A 20244-nucleotide genomic window follows, 5' to 3' on the forward strand; every position below is an offset into this window, starting at 1 on the left:
CGTGCCGTGGATGTGCATCCCTCAAATCTCCATCAACTGCAAGATGCTATCCTATCAATATGGGCCAACATTTCTAAAGAATGCTATCAGCACCTTGTTGAATCAATGCCACGTAGAATTAAGGCAGTTCTGAAGGCAAAAGGGGGTCCAACACTGTATTAGTATGGTGTTCCTAATAATTCTTTAGGTATATTGCTATATAACATACTGTGTACAATGTAGAATTATGTGTGTTTGCTCAGAATTGCATAATATGTGTTTGTTCTGAAATTTCAGGATGACTTATCTGTGCCTTTATGTCAGGAGGAATTAGATGGTTCCTCAGGTCTGATCTTCCCCTTTTTTGACAATGATACAAACATGCTGTATTTAGTGGGCAAGGTAAGTGTTTCCATATCTTCTTCACACTACATATACCGGTAAGTGCACAATGATCTAAACAATTGTATTTTTCCGTAGGGAGAGGGGAATATCCGATACTATGAAGTTAATCTTCAGAAGCCTTACTTGCAATACTTAAATGAATATCGTTCTTGCTTACCTCAAAAAGGAATAGGTGAGCTTTTAATATTCTGTAAAGAACATTTATCCTAAAGCAGGACTTTAACCCCTTCCCGTAATATCACGTACATGTACATGGGGGAATGTGGTGCCTTTCGTGATCGGGTTTCAGGCTGGGTTCAGACCTGAGCGCGCTGTAAAACGCTCAACAGGCAAGAACCAATGATTCCCTATGGGAATGGTTCTCACCTGAGCGTTTTACAGCGCGTAGGATCGCGCTGTAAAACGCCCGACGCCCCAAGAAGTACATGAGCTTCTTTGGGGAGTCTTGTCGCGCGTTCCCGTACATAGACTTCAGCGGGAACGCGCGACAATGGGCGTTCGCTTGTCTCTGTATGCGCGATTGCAAACGCCCGTACAATCGCGCATACAGAGCGTACGTTCAAGTACGCTCAGGTCTGAACCCAGCGTCACTGTCAGCGCACAGAGCGATGTGCTGACAGTTCAGTGAAGCTGGGGTTGCTAGGCAACCAGTGACACCAGCGGGAACAGAATCGGAGTGCTGACCTGCCTGCGATCGCTGTGATTGGTCCATTACTGCAGAGGGACCAATCGCAGGGCATCAGGGCAGGTAAGGGGGGTTAGGGAGGGACTATGTGCTTCTTTCTCTGATCGTCCCAATTCCTGTCAGAGAAGCGATCAGAGAAGTGACACGCTGCTGTACAGTATTACTTATCAGAGAGAATTAACCCCTTGTGTGCCCGAAAAGCTGCTTCTGTGCCTCAACAACAGCCTGTCATCAGTTCTGTGCCTCATCCCCTGCTCATACATGTCTGTCCGTCCATCAAGACACCTGTCACACTAGCCTGTCTGTTCGTCAAGACAACAGTCACACACTCCCAACTAATTTACATAAAAGAAATATATATATATATATATATATATATATATATATCCCTGTCACTACGTGTGCCATCCTCCTGTGTGTACATACTCGTGTCCTGTGCTTGAGTGGCACCATTCTGTAAAATATAAGTCTCTTATGCCTCATGTGGATTTGTGCCACCTAATACTGTAAAATAATACATTAATTCACCCCTTTTCTGCCCCAGTAAGGATATTGGCACTACTCTGTTCCCCATACTAGACCCCTGGCTCATCGCCAGCCATCTGTGCTACTTGTGACACCTGTCAATAACTGCCAAGTGACTCTGGGAGTTTTTATCCTATCCCAAAGGATATACAGTATTTTAGTCTGCTGTTCCATTTAAAAAAAAAAGAAAATTCTACGTTAGTTTACAGTTTAAAATGACTAAATGGCTTTTCACTGCCGAAGAGGCGTATGCTGTGCTTTTTGAGGACACTGACTCTAACAGTGGAGGTGAAGTGACATTTTTTTGTTTCATCTTTCTCAGATGATTCAGCTAATGATGAACCCCTCCGTAGGCGTCCTAGGGGTAGTGCGCAGTCGCAGCCCCGTACAAGTGACTCTTCATGGGTCCCAACAGATAACTATGTTCCCCAGGTGCCTGAATTTACAGCCACTCCAGGCATCAATGTAGATGCAACAGGTTTCAGTGAAATAAATTATTTCCAGTTATTCTTCACTGAAGACCTAATTAATTAACTTGATGGTGGAACAAACAAATATACAGACGTGGACAAAATTGTTGGTACCCTTTGGTCAATGAAAGAAAAAGTCACAATGGTCACAGAAATAACTTTAATCTGACAAAAGTAATAATAAATTAAAATTCTATAAATGTTAACCAATGAAAGTCAGACATTGTTTTTCAACCATGCTTCAACAGAATTATGTAAAAAAATAAACTCATGAAACAGGCATGGACAAAAATGATGGTACCCCTAACTTAATATTTTGTTGCGCAACCTTTTGAGGCAATCACTGCAATCAAACGCTTCCTGTAACTGTCAATGAGACATCTGCACCTCTCAGCAGGTATTTTGGCCCACTCCTCATGAGCAAACTGCTCCAGTTGTGTCCGGTTTGAAGGGTGCCTTTTCCAGACTGCATGTTTCAGCTCCTTCCAAAGATGCTCAATAGGATTGAGGTCAGGGCTCATAGAAGGCCACTTTAGAATAGTCCAATTTTTTCCTCTTAGCCATTCTTGGGTGTTTTTAGCGGTGTGTTTTGGGTCATTGTCCTGTTGCAAGACCCATGACCTGCGACTGAGACCAAGCTTTCTGACACTGGCTAGTACATTTCTCTCTAGAATTCCTTGATAGTCTTGAGATTTCATTGTACCCTGCACAGATTCAAGACACCCTGTGCCAGACGCAGCAAAGCAGCCCCAGAACATAACAGAGCCTCCTCCATGTTTCACAGTAACGACAGTGTTCTTTTCTTGATATGCTTCATTTTTTCGTCTGTGAACATACAGCTGATGTGCCTTGGCAAAAACTTCGATTTTTGTCTCATCTGTCCACAGGACATTCTCCCAGAAGCTTTGTGGCTTGTCAACATGTAGTTTGGCATATTCCAGTCTTGCTTTTTTATGATTCGTTTTCAACAATGGTGTCCTCCTTGGTCGTCTCCCATGTAGTCCACTTTGGCTCAAACAACGACGGATGGTGCGATCTGACACTGATGTTCCTTGAGCATGAAGTTCACCTTGAATCTCTTTAGAAGTCTTTCTAGGCTCTTTTGTTACCATTCGGATTATCCGTCTCTTAGATTTGTCATCAATTTTCCTCCTGCGGCCACGTCCAGGGAGGTTGGCTACAGTCCCATGGATCTTAAACTTATGAATAATATGTGCAACTGTACTCACAGGAACATCTAGTTGCTTGGAGATGGTCTTATAGCCTTTACCTTTAACATGCTTGTCTATAATTTTCTTTCTGATCTCTTGAGACAGCTCTTTCCTTTGCTTCCTCTGGTCCATGTCGAGTGTGGTACACACCATATCACCAAACAACACAGTGATTACCTGGAGCCATATATATAGGCCCAATGGCTGATTACAAGGTTGTAGACACCTGTGATGCTAATTAGTGGACACACCTTGAATTAACATGTCCCTTTGGTCACATTATGTTCTGTGTTTTCTAGGGGTACCATCATTTTTGTCCATGCCTGTTTCATGAGTTTATTTTTTTACATAATTCTGTTGAAGCATGGTTGAAAAACAATGTCTGACTTTCATTGGTTAACATTTATAGAATTTTAATTTATTATTACTTTTGTCACATTAAAGTTATTTCTGTGACCATTGTGACTTTTTCTTTCATTGACCAAAGGGTACCAACAATTTTGTCCACGTCTGTATATGCAGAGCAATTTTTTGCCTCCAATCCAGACAGTTATATGGCAAGGATCCACAAATGTACCCCTACTAACATGACTGAAATGCAAAGGTTTTGGGGACTTCTCCTAAGCATGGGCATTATTATAAAAAAATAATACGTTCGTATTAGAACAAAGATATTCTTTATCACACCCCTCTTCACTGTCTTGCCATGCCCCGGGCCCCTTTCGAAGCTCTTCTAAGATTTCTACACTTGAGCAATAATAATGAATGCCCACCCCCAAGCGACCCCAGTTATGACGGACTCTTTAAAATTAGGCCAGTGATTGACCACTACAATTCCGAATTTGGTCAAGTATATACCCCCCAAAAATGTCTCTCAGTGGATGAATCATTGGTCCACTTCAAAGGCCAATTATATTTCCGCCATTACCTGTCCAATAAAAGGGCTAGGTATGGCGTGAAGTTGTATAAAGCCTGTGAAAGTATCTGGGTATACACTGCGCTTTCCTATTTACGAGGGAAAAGATTCCAAAATTGAGCCACCTGATTGTCCCCCGGTTCTGGGTATAAGTGGGAGGATAGTATGGGATTTAGTCCACCCCCTGCTGGACCACGGATACCATCTATATTTGGACAACTTTTACAATGGTGTCCCTCTCCTGAAGTGCATTGCTGCCAGAGGCATAGGCACATGTGGCACAATTAGAAGAAATAAAAAAGGGATCCCGAAATATTTGCTAAAATACAAGGACAAATGGGATGTTCTTGTGTTAACTACCATCCATGCAGATCAGTCCACCCCAGTCCCAGTCCGAGGAACCCCATAGCAGAACGTCAAGCCTGTGTGTATCCAGGATTACAACAAGTTCATGGGTGGAGTGGATCTTTCAGACCAGGTACTACAGCCCTTCAGTCCCTTAAGAAAATCTAAGGTGTGGTACAAAAAAATTAGCTATATACCTAACCTAAGTGTCACTATATAATGCCTTTGTCATCAACAGAATAGCTGGTCATGGGGGGACCTTCTTGGAATTTCAGGAAAAAATAATTAAATTTATTTTTGCCATTCAGAAAGGAGAGGGCAGTTTTTCAGCCAGCAGTGCTTCTGCGGTCTCAAGAATAATACATGGGCAGCATTTCCCTGGAGTACTTCTAAGCGCCCCCCACAGAAAAAAAAAAAAGGCGACACCAAAAAAGGTGTTTGCTTGGTAAAATGGATTAGGAAAGACACCACTCACTACTGTAAGACTTGCCCCTCTAAATCGAGCCTCTGCATTGGAGAGTGCTTTCAAGTTTATCACACATCCACTGATATCCATTAAGTCCATTTCATAAATTTCTTAATTAATCCATGGGAAGACATTTTCAGTTTTAGCATTTTTCCATTTGGCAATCCAATAATAGCTCCCCGCACCAAAAAAAAAAAAAACATAAAAAAATTCCCATTATACCCCTAGATGAATACATTGAAAGCTGTCATTTTATTAAATGAGGCATTTCTTCAATTTCCTTTTATGTTCTGGCACCCCTCGAGCCTTGTTTTTGCAGTTTTCACAGTTGGGGTGCCTCAGGGTGTGTTTAAATGTGACATGGTGCCTGAAAATTATTTCAGCAAAATCTGCCTTCCAAAAGCCACACGGTGTTCCTCCCATTCTGAGCCCCGCTGTGTGCTCATACAGCACTTTACAACCACATATGGGGTGTTGACGTATTCAGGAGAATACGGCTCAGGAGAACATGGTGAGTGCCGAGAGCGTCGCATACCATGTTTTTACCGCGATATGGCAATACAAACGAAATCTCTATCGTTGGCCAAATTTATATTGTTTATATCGCATATCTATATCACCCACCCCTAAATTCTATTATATAAGCCCGACTAAGTGACTTCGGACCTGAACTGGTCCTTAAAAAGTGGTCCTTAAACTTCTAAGTCTTCTAAAGTCCTAAAAAAATAAAATAACATTTACAAAATTATGCAAACATGAAGTAGACATATGGTAAATATAAAGTAATAACTATTTTGTGAAGTGCCACTATCTGTCACAAAAGCAGAGAAATTCAAATTAAGAAAATTGCGAATTTTTCAAAAATTTCTGTACATTTTATTTTATTTATTTTTTTATAAATAAAGGTAGAAACATATTGACTCTAATTTATCACTAACATGAAGTACAATTTGTCACGAGAAAAAATTCTCAGAATGGCTTGGATAAGTAAAAGTGTTCCAAAGTTTTTACCACATAAATTAAAACATGTCAGATTTGCAAAATGTGGCTTGGTCCTGAGGGTAAAAACTGGCTTGGTCTTGAAGGGGTTAATGTAGAGAGGTTCACTGGTAAGGTAATTAATTTGCAGCGAGCATACCAATAAACACAAACTTGAGGAATAAATTTAGTTCACTTTATACATAACTATTGTCTCCATACAGTATCATTAAAGGACATCTGTCAGCAGTTTTGTACCTATAAAACTGACTGACCTGTTGCATGTGCACTTGGCAGCTGAAGGCATCTTTGTTGGTCCCATGTTCATATGTGCCCGGATTGCTAAAAAAATAATGTTTTAATATATGCAAATTATCTTCTATGAGCAAAGGGGTCGTTGCCATTACACCTACAAGTTCTGTAAATGTCATCATGCATGGCCCTGACTTCTAAAGTCAATCAAAATGCAGAAGGTGTGGCAGTTGCAGAGAGAGCAGAGCCTCTAAGTGTAACAGTAACGCTCCAATTGCACATAGAGGCTCATTTGCACATATTAAAACATAATTTTTCTCAGCAAAGCGGGCACATGTGAACATGAGACCAACACAGATTTCTTCAGCTGCTAAGCACACATGTAACAGATCAGCCAATTTCACAGGTACAAATCTGCTGACAGATGCCCTTTAAATAACACTGTCATGCTGTAGAAATAATGCCACCATAGAGGACAGAAAGAAAAAAAATATTCCGTACTGAATTCGGTCATATACTGTACTTCTTCAGTCAAAACTGCATTTGAATTCTGTACAGAGATCCCTCTCCATACAGTATTCAAATGTATGAGCTGTGTGGGCGTGAAATTCCTTAAAGGGGTTGTCCAAATTATGGAAAAAAAAGATGTAGCACCGTAAATCTGATGGTCAGCGATATATAACTAAGCTAAGCAAGTTTTAGGCAAAAAATATCTTTCCTCATTTCCCTGGTTCTCTTCTGGCCATTTACTTGCAATAAAAACAATCTCTGCCCCCCGCTCTGCTAAGGGAGTGAATACACGATTCATGTGACCCTCAGTGAAATCTGAGAAACCAGCCACTAGAGATAGTGAGTTAATTGCAAAGCTGTTGCATTTGGCTTGTTAGAAACCTAGAATAAAAAAATTACTTTGACAACTTTAAGTCTGAAGTCTTGCGAGACTTTGGTAAATCACTTCGCCATTCGATTGTACAAGTTGAAAACCATTTTAAAACAGCAATCTGAAGCCGGCAGTTATTCACCGAAATCTCACAAGACTAATTTCACCTCGGCGAACACATAGCATTGGGTCCGTACATATGAAGTTTCGTAATTGTCTTTTTATTAACATTTTAATAAATTAACAAACGTTTTAAACCTCCACCGACCCCCCCCCCCCCCCCTCTCAGTTTCCAAAAGATGGTCTCCATCTGCCACAGTCCTTCCTGCATTACGGTCATTTCCATGGAAAGCTTTGATGTCACTATAACACCGTGGACCTCTAAATGTCAGATATCCTCCCAGCATTTCTATGTGTGCAGGTCATTTGCTATCAGGCATGATCTGTGAATTGTATACAGAAGAATACTGAGAACACAGATCATCTTATCCGTGCTTTCTCCAGACCCTGGATAAAAAAGTAATACAAATAAGAAAAAATAAAAAAATTATAATAATTTGTTAAATATAAAGCCCGTGCAAAAAATTCTAACCATTTAATGTATTACAGAATATTCACTACTCACAAAAAGGTAGGGATATTTGGCTTGTGGGTGAAACTTCAGGCTGAACCTAAAATGCACTCTAACCATTATAGGTGATTTTAATGTGACCTTCTCTAAAGTTTTGAATGCACGCGTCCAATTGTTCAATGTTTCAGTACTTTATGCACAACTTGCTGCTCTCTAACAAGAAGCTTAACAGCAAAATTCACAACCGATGTTTGATCCATGTATTGCCCAATACATTTTTTAGTTCAATTAGAATTGGTATTTAAACAGTCCTCCTCATCATGCTATTCACATTTTAACATCATGAGACCAAGACGACACCTAAGAATTGATCAACAGTATCTCGCCATAGGGAGGCTTCAAACGGGATATTGTCAGATGGAAGTGGTCACAGAGGTCGCAATAACGTCTTGTACAAGCGCCATAGACACCAAGTTTTTACGCCATTGACATTTTTTGTAGGGGTATACCCACCACTGTTGGTGACTTTTGTTTCAATAAATTGAAAGATTAGGAAATCACAATTGCATGCTTTTACTTAAAGGGATTCTGTCACCTCCCCTAAGCCAAAAAACGATTTTAAAGCAGCCATGAAGCACAGCTTACCTGGATTAGGCTGTGCTCTTTTATCTTGAAATCCGCCCAGCAGTTACTGCAAAAAACGACTTTGATTGATATGTAAATGTGTCCTGAAGGTGCCCAGAGGGGCGTTTTGTTCATCTTAGAGAGCCCAGTACCGCCCCTCTTACAGTGCCCAGCCCGCCTTCCTTGTACTGTCTAACCGCCGCCCCCAGCCTGCCACAGCCTCTCCTCCCTCTCCTCCCCCTCCCTCACGCCGAACGAAGTCTCGCACAGGCGCAGTACCCACTGAGGGCTGCGCCTGTGCGATCAGCAGGAGACTGAGGGCAGCAGCTTCATCCTCGTCACTGGGCATGCGCTGAGCCCAGTGACGTCCGATGCTCGCTCTTCCCTGCTGACTGAGGGAAGAGCGAGCATCGGACGTCACTGGGCTCGGCGCATGCCCAGTGACGAAGATGAAGCTGCTGCCCTCAGTCTCCTGCTGATCGCACAGGCGCAGCCCTCAGTGGGTACTGCGCCTGTGCGAGAGTTTGTTTGGCGTGAGGGAGGGGGAGGAGAGGGAGGAGAGGCTGTGGCAGGCTGGGGGCGGCGGTTAGACAGTACAAGGAAGGCGGGCTGGGCACTGTAAGAGGGGCGGTACTGGGCTCTCTAAGATGAACAAAACGCCCCTCTGGGCACCTTCAGGACACATTTACATATCAATCAAAGTCGTTTTTTGCAGTAACCTGCATTCGACGATAATGGCGATCACAGGCATTTAACCGCTAAGATGCTGAAGGCACTGAAGCCTTTAGCAGGTATATTTCAGTGTAGGCCTGCAGGTGGCAGCACTACATTGCAATATATAGTAGTCCCTCAAGTTACAATATTAATCGGTTCCAGGTCGATCATTGTATCTTGAAACCATTGTAATTTGAGTAATTGGTTCCAATGCCCCAAAATTCAAAATAAGAGAAAATGAAGATTTAAGAAAAATAAGCAGATAACTAAAACAGATAACACATGTCCTTACATATAACAGTCAGGAATAGCTGGTAACTAGCAACTAATGCAGCAATTTTACCAGAGAAGTGGCCTTGATTTCTTGGGCCTGAGTCTGAGGCATTATATTTTGAGTCTAGTTTCCACTTCCGATGGGTCAGAAAAGACCATTGTATGTTGAAAATATTATCCTGAGGCAGCACCTTACTGAATCTTCTATTTGTCAATTGATTTATTTCCATATATAAATAGAAGTGGTAGTTTAACGATTGCATGATGTTAGGCCCTTGGGGGAGGGCCGAAAAAAGTAAAATAACTAAATAAAAAATATATAAAAATGTAAATCGCCCCATTCTGCAGAAATAAAACTAAAAATAAACAATCAAACTACTAAACATCATGGGCATCACTGCATCCCAAAAAATCTGTATTAAATTATAAAAATATTTATCCCGAATGGCGTCATGAGAAAGAAATTTGGCTTTTTGGGCACTTCACCCCAAAAAAGTGATACAAAAGTTCATACACACTTAAAATGGTATAAAAATGAAAACGCAAAGAGATTTATGTAATGACTGTTATGTAAAATAAGTTTGATGATGGAATGTTTGATAAGGCTTCATGTGTGCAGGTGCATCTGGTATTCATACTAGACGAATCGCAGACAGTCACTACATTTCATTGAGACCTGAATACTACCCTGTAGGGTTGTTTCGATACCAAAATTTTGATTCGGTTTCGATTCCATAAAAAAGTATTGCGATACTCGATGCCACAGTTTTTCTTTTCTTTTTTTATTTTATTTTATCGCCACATAGGAGATATATTTTAATAGTTTGTACTTTTCGGACGTGGCGTTATGTAATATTTTATTTATATAATTAATATGTAAAATTGGGAAAAGGGGTGATTTATACCTAATATTTTGGTGTGTCAGAACTTTTCATTTTTAACCCCCCTCATTCTTGTGTGCTGGTTAGCAGAGTGTCAACACATTGCTGACACTCTGCTTGAAACGGCTGACATCTGTGCTCGCAGATGTCAGCTGTTTAACCCCTTCCATGCCGAGGTCCGTAGGTACCGCTGTATGGAAGGGGTTAATAGGGAGGGAGCTCCCTCCCTCTATCGGGGGCTGCTGTGCCGTTTTCAGCCCCCGATTCTTGACGAGATCACAGAGGGAGGGGGCCCCCCTCCCTCCCCATCACCCACTGCTCTGTTGTGGCAACAGGTGATGGTTACCATGGCAACCGGACGCCTTCACAGCGCTTCCGGTTTGCCATGGTAAGGCTAAGTCTGATCAGACTTCTGCTAAAGGCAGAAGTCTGATCAGACTAAGTGTAAAGTGAAAATACAGTACAATACACTATATAGTGTACTGTATTGTATTATACAGACATCAGACCCACTGGATCTTCAAGAACCAAGTGGGTCTGGGTAAAAAAAAAACAACAAAAAACATTTATCTCTGATTAAAAAAATATATATATTAAATGCACTACACACGTTTGATATCGCCACGTCCGTAATGCCCTGATCTATAAAACGGTCATGTTACTTTCCCCGCACAGTGAACGCCATAAAAATAAAAACTATGATAAAATTGAAATTTTGCCCACTTTACTTCAAAAAAGTCGTATACATATTAGGTATCGCCGCATCCATAATAACCTGCTCTATAAAAATATCACATGACCCAACCCCTCAGGTGAATACTGTAAAAAAAAAAAACTGTAAAAAAAGCCATTTTGTCACCTTACATCACAGAAAGTGTAATAGCAAGCAATCAAAAAGTCATACGCACCCCAAAATAGTGCCAATCAAACCATTATCTCATCCCGAAAAAAATCATACCCTACCCAAGATAATCGCCCAAAAACGGAAAAAAAAACTATGGCTCTCAGACTATGGAGACACTAAAACATTTTTTTGTTTAAAAAAAAAAGCAGACCTATTCGGTATCGCCGCGTCTGTAATAACCTGCTTTATAAAAATATCTCATGACCTTACCCCTCAGGTGAATATCGTAAAAAAAATATATATGAATGTGAGGTGACAAAAAAATCACAAAAAGTGTAATGGCAAGCAATCAAAAAGTCATACGCCCCCAAAATGGTGCCAATCAAACAGTCATCTCATCCCGAAAAAAAATTGCCGCTACACAAGACGGTCACCCAAAAAATTTAACTGGCTTTCAGAATGTGGAGACACTAAAGAATCTGCAAAATCTGCTTTCCAAAAACTGTATTCCTTTCCTTCTGCGCCATGCCCTGTGCCCGTACAGCAGTTTATGACCACATATGGGGTGTTTCTGTAAACTACAGAATCAGGGCAATAAATATTTAGTTTTGTTTGGCTGGTAACCCTTGCTTTGTAACTGGAAAAAATGTATTCAAATAGAAAATCTACCCAAAAAGTGAAATTTAGAAATTTTATCTCTTTTCCATTAATTCTTGTGGAACACCTAAAGGGTTAACAAAGTTAGCAAAATCAGTTTTGAATACTTTGAGGGGTTTTAGTTTGTAAAATGGGGTCATTTTTGGGTGGTTTCTATTATTTAAGCCTCACAAAGTAACTTCAGACCTGAACTGGTCATGAAAAAGTGGGTTTTAGAAGCCTTCTAACGTCCCCCAAAAATAAAATGGCATTCCCAAAATGATCCAAACATGAAGTAGACATATGGGGAATGTAAAGTAATAACTATTTTTGTAGGTATTACTATGTATTATAGTAGAGAAATTGAAACTTGGAAATTTGCTAATTTTTCAAAATGTTTGGTATAAAAAAATTTTTACTCCATTTTACCAGTGTCATGAAGTACAATATGTGGTGAAAAAACAATCGCAGAATGGCCTGGATAAGTAAAAGTGTTTTTTAAAGTTATTCACACATAAAGGGACACTGGTCAGATTTGAAAAAAATGGCCTGGTCCTTAAAGGGAATCTGTCACCTGCTTTTACCATTTTAAGCTGGCACCATCGCTATGTTGACTAAAGTACCTTATTTCCAGCAGTCTTCTTTTTACTTCTTTTCATTTTGTAGTTTTGATATAAAAGCGATTTTTATGTTAAGCTAATTAGGGTCCAAGGTGCCCAGAGGGGCATTTTTTTCACTCTCCGGTGCCCAGTGACGTCCCCCTGCAGTGCCCAAGAACGCCTCCTGATCATCAAATAACCTCCCACAGCCCGGCAAACTGTTCGGCCCCCTCCCCCACGTCATAGTCTACCTTATAGAAATGCCCCGTCCTTCGGCCAGAAAACTCGCGCAGGCGCAGTACCGCCTGCGCGATCATCAACCTCCTGAGGGCAACAGCCTCAAAAGTCTCACTGGGCATGCGCCGAGCCCAGTGATGTGACCTGAGCGCTGTTGCCCTCAGGACGTTGATGATCGCGCAGGCCGTACTGCGCCTGCGCGAGTTTTCAGGCCGCAGACAGGAAGAAGGACGGGGCAGTTTTATAAGGTAGACTATGACGTGGGGAAGGGGCGGAACCGTTTGCCGGGCTGTGGGAGGTCACTGGGCACCGGAGAGTGAAAAAAACGCCCCTCTGGGCACCTTGGACCCTAATTAGCATAACAAAAAAAATAGTTTTTATATCAAAACTACAAAACGAAAATAAGTAAAAAGAAGACTGCTGGAAAGAAGGTACTTTAGTCAACATAGCGATAGTGCCAGCTTAAAATGGTAAAAGCAGGTGACAGATTCCCTTTAAGGTGAAAATGAGCCCGGTCCTTAAGGGTTTAATGACTATTTTCCCCCTTAGGGGCTAGAACCTGGGATCTTTTAATACCTTGTCTATTCAGATCGATTAGGGGGAATTGGACTTCACACTCTCCCTGCTGCCCTGTGCATAGTGCACACAGCAGCAGGGAACTGACCATGGCAGCCCGGGTGCGGCAGTCGGGTGCGGCACCTGAGGGGTTCATTGTTTCTGCCACCAGCTGTAGTTGTATATTAAACATTAGTTATCATTGGTGGCGCAGTGGCCACAGCCCCTCCCCACCTCTGCGCTCTCATTGGAGGCAGCGGCAGAAGCACAGGGGGAGGGAGAGACTGCTTCAGCAGCACAGCCTAGTATCGATAAAAGACAAATCCCGGTATCCTATCGATGCTGGGCTAAAAGTATCAATTGGGTATCGAAAGTTCGATGCCTGAAACAACCCTACTTACCTGGCAGTAAACATATGCCCCCCAAGTGCCCTATGTAAGTTTAATTTCTCCATTAGAAGTATCTAAAGGGGTTATCCCATGAAAAATATTCTAGTTTTCAAACCTGGATCTGAATACTTTTGTAATTGTATGTAATTAAAAATGTATTGTAGCCACTGAGTTATTCAATATAATGTATCCATGTACAATTATCCCTTTGCCCAGCTCACTGAGACGGCCGCACCTGCTCAGTTTCATCTTTGAAATGCCTCCTGAGCTGTGATAGGGGGACCATGGACACGCCCCCTTATCTGCAGCAGGAAAGACACGTCCCCTTGAGCTGCCAGCTTGATATAAATCCAGCAGAGCAATGAATGGGGAGATCTCTGGATCCATGTGAGGTACAGGGCTGGTTCTAGCTTTGTTAGAGAGAGATTGTCATGTACTGTGAAAATGCAATGAGTTAAAGGAAAACCCAACCCAGAATTAAGCTGTTACTATACATTGCATACTATGCATTTCGGTTCTATTATCAGCCAAAAGGCATTTTACTGATTTTGTTTTTTATGTGGAAATGTTTAATTGTGTTATAACATGGTCTATTTATTTTATAGGTGTTTTGCCAAAAAGAGGCGTTGATGTATCCTTATGTGAAGTGTTTCGATTCTACAAGCTGGTCACAGTTAAAAGACTTATAGAGCCTGTTTCAATGATTGTGCCTAGGAAGGTAAGAGCAATTTTCTGCTTGGTAATAAAAGACTGACCATAAATACAGACATGATTTTTGTACTCCGTGTGTGACAGTATTTCCACTTGGAATTGTATTACATTCATTTACCCATTATCCCAGCATCCCTGCAATCAGAAATCATGATTTACTGCTATCATACATACTAATGTGGCTTTTAACTCTGCATCCTCTTCCTTTGTGCCTTGCAGTCGGAATCGTACCAGGAGGACATTTACCCAATGACAGCTGGAACACAGCCAGCCCTTACTGCACATGAATGGCTGAGTGGAATTAATAGAGGTCAGACTGGGATATCTTGAAAGACATTTGCTTTGCTGTTATCGGAGCACTTACTTGATTTCGTTTTCTTTTTTTTTTCTTTAAATGTCTGTAGGAAAGGTTGGCCCTCTGAGCATTTATCAGAGAGAATATGAAACCAAGTGCATGTATGAAACTGGTCTGGGCTTTGAAACCCAGATGTAGCTCGAATTAGGCAAAGTACTAACAGATGGAATTGAACTAAGCAGCAAGCAGTGTTTTAAAGAGCTATAATCTTTAATATTTAATACATCTTCAGCACTGAACATCCACTTCTAGCAGCCAGTGCAGCAGTCAGATGCTGTATTGCTATTTCTTTCTATTCTCTATAGTCTGAATCAGTAAATTTGCCATAATAATTTATAAGAATACTTACTTACAAGGACCAGAGGATAGGTCATCAGACAAAGAATCTCAGCAACCCCTTTTAAATTGGTAATTGTGCAAATTCTTATACTTACTGCAACTATTCCCTTTTCTTTTTGTATGGGAAAAAATAGGTTGCTATTAAAGGGGATGTCAAGCCAATGACATTTCTTAAAACCTGCTCAGATAGATGTAAAATAAGTGATACCTACCAATCTCCCACTGTTCCAACGTTTCAGTCTCCTATCTGCCTCTGCTTACTGGTCCCCTTTTGACACACAGGAAATGACCACTTCTCCAATTACAAACAGGGGCAGCTTAACCGATGACTGGCCCATTGGTCATTTCAATGATTGAATAGCCATTTTACATAGATCTAGGGTTGTTTTTAAAGAAAAAAATTATTATTGCTTAAAATGGAATATTAAGCAAGTAAATTTAGGAAGTTAGGGAATAGCCAAGGTATAGGGGCTGTTGCAGGATTTATAGTTGGCTCTATTTTTTTTTATATAATGTGCCATACAGTCAGCTTATATAGGTATGTTTTGTGGCCTTATCAGCAGCCACTCTCCCCCTACCATAATTATTGTTAAACAAGGAAAGCCTGTATTGCACCATGCGATTTTTGATCCAATCCTCGCTAACGAGCATTCATAATGATCTGGCAGTGTAATACTGCCACTGATTACCCAACGAACAAGCAAACGCTCGTTCATTGGGCAATCCAAATCTTTTGACAGGTTTAAGAATTATCATTTGCCGGCAGCAGATCGTGGTGTCTAATCACAATCTGCAGCCGACAAACAACTGAACTAGATGAGCAATTGTATAACGATCACTCCTCCCCAAGCAGTGGAGGAGATCGCTGCATGTAATAGCAGTTGGTCTCCTCCGCTAGCGAGCAGGCAATTGCCAGGAAGAAACGCTTCCCTCACCGACAATTAGTGTTCTTTTTAATGATGATGTTGATGGCTTTTTGTCATACACTTTCATTGAAAGTAATGTCTAGGAGAGGGGTGGAGATGAGCTTATACCTAGAGGAATGTGAACAAATCTCAATCCGTAAGAAAGAATGCTGCTTGGTGTGTTTTATATGTTAAGGTCCTTCACATCCATCAACAACTACAGAAGCATTTTTTCAGTGACGTTCATAACATTCACATCTACAGTGGACTTTGCATTGTCAAGTGACATGTGCCCTTCATATGTATGAGTATCTTTCATGTGAATCTTATTGCTCAGGCATGCAATCAAAAAGCCTAAATCCCAGTTGAATTTTTACTATATTGACAGTCAAAGCATAGCCTGACCCAGACATTAGAAATTCTTTTTTATTTTTTTATTTTTTTATCTTTTTATTTCAGTTTCATATGGACATATACATTTGTACCCGAAACACCAACTTTAACAATAAAAAAAAAAAACTGATTAACAATTAATAATTGAAATTACAAGTTTTTCTATTTCCTTTTATTTTTTCCCCCCTTTACCAATCCCCTTTATCAATCCCCTTTATTTAATACCCACCCACCACCCATGGGGAAGAGGGGGAACGAAAAAAAAAAAAGAATTATTTTTTTTGACACGTGTCCAGCCCTATAGTAACCATTTTTTCCATATTTCGTCAAGATTTTTTTTTTTTTTATTTTTTTTTTACTATGGCTCTCCATCACCCGTTCTTCTTTAATCAGATTATTAATTGCTTTTCTCCACTGACCCCACTGTCGGGGGGTCTTCCTTTACCCATTTCCTAAGTATGAGGAGTCTAGCTTGGAATAATACTTTGCTCAGGACCAATCTTATCTTTTTATTTAACTTCAAATGTTCGGTTGCCCCTAATATGCAAGTTATTGGATCTTCAGATATTTGAACCTTCAAGAATAGAAATACAGTCTCTGCTATTTCTGTCCAATATCTGAACAGTCTGGGGCATCTCCAGAAACAGTGTATTAAGTCTGCTCTCTCTCCCCTACATTTTGGGCACTTATCTGAAGCTCTCACACCCACTCTATTCAGCATCCACGGGGATCTGTGTAGTCTATAAACTATAAAAAAAACTGTGAGATCTTGTGTGAACCCCTGTCCGAGACCCTAGCATAACTTCTAAGGGCATCTTTCCATTCCTCTTCCGTAAAAGATTCTAATTCTTTCTCCCATTTTTTTTTTCCCGGCAAGCATTATAATCCGTTTTCTCTTTCCCTCCATCAAAATCTTATATCTCCTTGCGGTTATTCCTCCTCTTTCCCCTCCGTTAGTAAATTTATACAACATATCTGATTTTTACCTTCTATACTTATCATCCTGCTCCACTGTCCGCAACGCATTCCTGAGCTGGGGGTATTTATACATATCCTTTTGGGAGATCCCGAACTCCCTGGCCAGTGTATTAAAGTCTTTCAACTTATCTTCCTCAAATATCTGATCTAAATATTTCATCCCCTTTTTTTCCCAGTCTATATAAATCCTAATCGTTTGCAGTTCCTTTAAATTGAAGTTTTTCCAAATAGGTGTATAGTGCAAGAACCCTTTGATCTCTAATATTTTTTTAATTTCCACCCATATATACTCCAGTGAATTTAATATTCTATTGCCTGTATTATTTTTCCCCAATGTACCTGATTCCAACACCTCTAAGTGATTTCATTCCTCTTTCCACCCCAATCTGTTTACTTCCTGCATACCCACTAAGCCATTTAAACTGCCTTTTATGTGACCATATTGTGTTATTAAATAATAGAAAAACCAATTCGGAACCGCTAGTCCACCCTCTCGCACTGGGAGCTGAAGCACTTCTTTCTTTATCCGAGGAATAGTGCCTTTCCAAATGAAATCCCCCATTAGGCTATCGAGTAACTTAAAGATATTCTGTGATAATCTCAATGGGGTATTTTGTAAAACGTATTTTTGGGAGGAAAACCATTTTTATTAGGTTTACCCGACCCTGTATTGACATTGGTAATCTTTTCCAAATATGTATTTTGGTTCTAAGTTCTTTTATTAAGGGGAGTACATTTAATTTTTCATATTCTTCTATATTTCCAGAGATTTGTATGCCTAGATATTTAAAATTCTCGTGTTTAAGGACATGCACCCTTGAATCTCCCTGTGATTGTCCTTCTCCTAATAACAACATATGTGATTTTCCCCCAATTAATATTTAAACCGGAAAAAAAAAAAAAAACATATCTATTATTTCTATTACTCTATTAAACTGATCCCCGGCATTGTGCAAAAACAATAAAATATCGTCCGCGTACATTAACAATTTTTCTTCTCCACCCACATATTGAAACCCTTTAATCTCCCTATCATTTCTTATTATACTTGCCAGAGGCTCAATTGCGATAGCGAATCGCAATGGGGAGAGAGGGCATCCCTGCCTAGTGCTGCGGTAAAGGGCAAGTGGCAGGGACAAGCTCCCATCCACCATTACTCTAGCCCTTGGATTAAGATATGTAAGCTGAATCCATTTTATAAATCCCTCCCCTATACCAACCCTTTTGAGCGTCCAGTGAAAGTACCGCTTTCTCCCCTGCTTCTAATCTGTTGGCTTCGATATTAACCCCTTCACGTCTGCAATCTGTATATATACGTGATAGCTGCACATACCCCGTGCAGCTACCACGTATATAAACGTTCTAGCAGCTCTTTAATCCAAGCGCTGCAAAACGCTTGGATTAAAGCTTCTGCCCCTGCGCCCTGTATGCTGTCACGGACAGCATACAGTGCAGTAATGCCGGCAAGGGACCAATCAGAGTGGCCCCTTCCCGGCAATCGATCCGATTGGTTAGTCTGCACAGACTAACCAATCGGATCGCGGCAGTGTTAAAATGCCGGTTTCAGGCTCTGATCTGCGCTCTGCAGATCAGAGGCTGAAATCAGGTAATGTGTCCTGAAGCCCCTGATCTGTGCCCCCTTCTTGAAGCCCCTGATCTGTGCCCCCTTCTTGAAGCCCCGATCTGTGCCCCCTTCTTGTCCTTCTTCTCATCCTTCTTCTCATCCTGCCCCCGATGCGGTCCGCCGCCTCCTGCCCCGATCTGTAATTTGTAAAATGCTGCCCCCCCTCCTCCGTTTCCAGTGCTGCCCCCTGCCCCCGATGTGGTCCCCCTTCTGTGTGTGATGGCGGCGGCTCCATTCCTGAGCCGCCGCCATCAGCAGCGTGTGTCTCTATGCTGACACTGCTGTAACCCCATAGATGCCCTCTCTCAACCATCAGGGCTACTGCGATCGCAGCGCCCGATGGTTGCCATGGCAACCGGATGCATTGCAAAGTATAGTACAACCATCAGCCCCACTGGATCTTCAAGATCCAAGAGGGAACTGATAAAAAAAAATATGTGAAAATAATAAAAGTAAAAATAAATAAATAAAAATGTAAAAAATGTCCTTTTCCTATAAAAAAAAAACACACATATTAGGTGTCACCGCGTCCGTAACGACCATCTCTATAAATATATCACATCATCAACCCCGTCCAATAAACACCATTAAAAATAAAAACGGTGTAAAAAAATAAGCCATTTTTGTCACCTTACATTACAAAAAGTGCAACACCAAGCGATAAAAAAAGGCGTATATACCCCAAAATAGTACCAATCAAACCGTTACCTCATCCTGCAAAAAATGAGCCCATATTTAAGACAATCGCCCAAAAAATAAAAAAGCTATGGCTCTCAGACTATGGAGACACTAAAACATCATTTTTTGGGGTTTCAGAAATGCTATTATTGTGTAAAACTTAAATAAATAAGAAAAAGTATTCATATTGGGTATTGCCACGTCCGTAACGATCTGCTCTATAAAACTGTCACATGACCTAACCCCTCAGATGAATGCTGTAAAAAAAAAAAAAAAAAAAAAAAAAAACACTGTTCCAAAACAGCCAATTTTTTGGCCACCTTGCCCCATAAAGTGTAATAATGAATGATCAAAAAATCATATGTACCCAAAAATGGTACCAATAAAAACCTAAACTCTTTCTGCAAAAAACAAGCCCCTGCACAAGACAATCGGTAGAAAAATAAAAAACATATGGCGTTTAGAAAACCAATTCAGCAAAATCTGCCTTCCAAAAACCATACGGTGTTCCTTTCCTTCTGCGCCCTGCGTGCGCCCTTACACCAGTTTATGACCACATGTGGGGTGTTTCTGTAAACCGCAGAATCGGAGTAATAAATATTGAGTTTTGTTTGGCTGTTAACCCTTAATGTGTTAAAGAAAAAAATGTAATAAAATAGAAAATCTGCTAAAAAAGTGAAATTTAGAAATTTCATCTCCATTTTCCTTTAATTCTTGTGGAACACCTAAAGGGTTAATAACGTTTGTAAAATTTGGTTTTAAGTAACTTGAGGGGTGTAGTTTCTACAATGGGGTCGTTTTGGGGGGATTTCCACTATGTAAGCCC

At 40.7% G+C, this 20244-nt stretch overlaps 1 protein-coding gene across 2 annotated transcripts in view; it reads left to right on the plus strand.

Moving 5' to 3' along the window:
• CORO2A (coronin 2A) overlaps positions 1 to 20244 on the plus strand; it is a 192696-nt gene that overhangs the window by 152858 nt on the left and 19594 nt on the right. For both annotated transcript variants that reach the window (XM_044271266.1, XM_044271271.1), the window contains 4 exons: positions 277 to 381; positions 460 to 556; positions 14041 to 14153; positions 14366 to 14456. In XM_044271266.1, the coding sequence (XP_044127201.1) occupies positions 277 to 381; positions 460 to 556; positions 14041 to 14153; positions 14366 to 14456 (406 nt within the window). The remainder of the gene's footprint in view (positions 1 to 276; positions 382 to 459; positions 557 to 14040; positions 14154 to 14365; positions 14457 to 20244) is intronic.

This window comes from Bufo gargarizans, chromosome 1 (genome assembly GCF_014858855.1).
Source record: "Bufo gargarizans isolate SCDJY-AF-19 chromosome 1, ASM1485885v1, whole genome shotgun sequence".
Classification (NCBI taxonomy): Eukaryota; Metazoa; Chordata; class Amphibia; order Anura; family Bufonidae; genus Bufo; species Bufo gargarizans.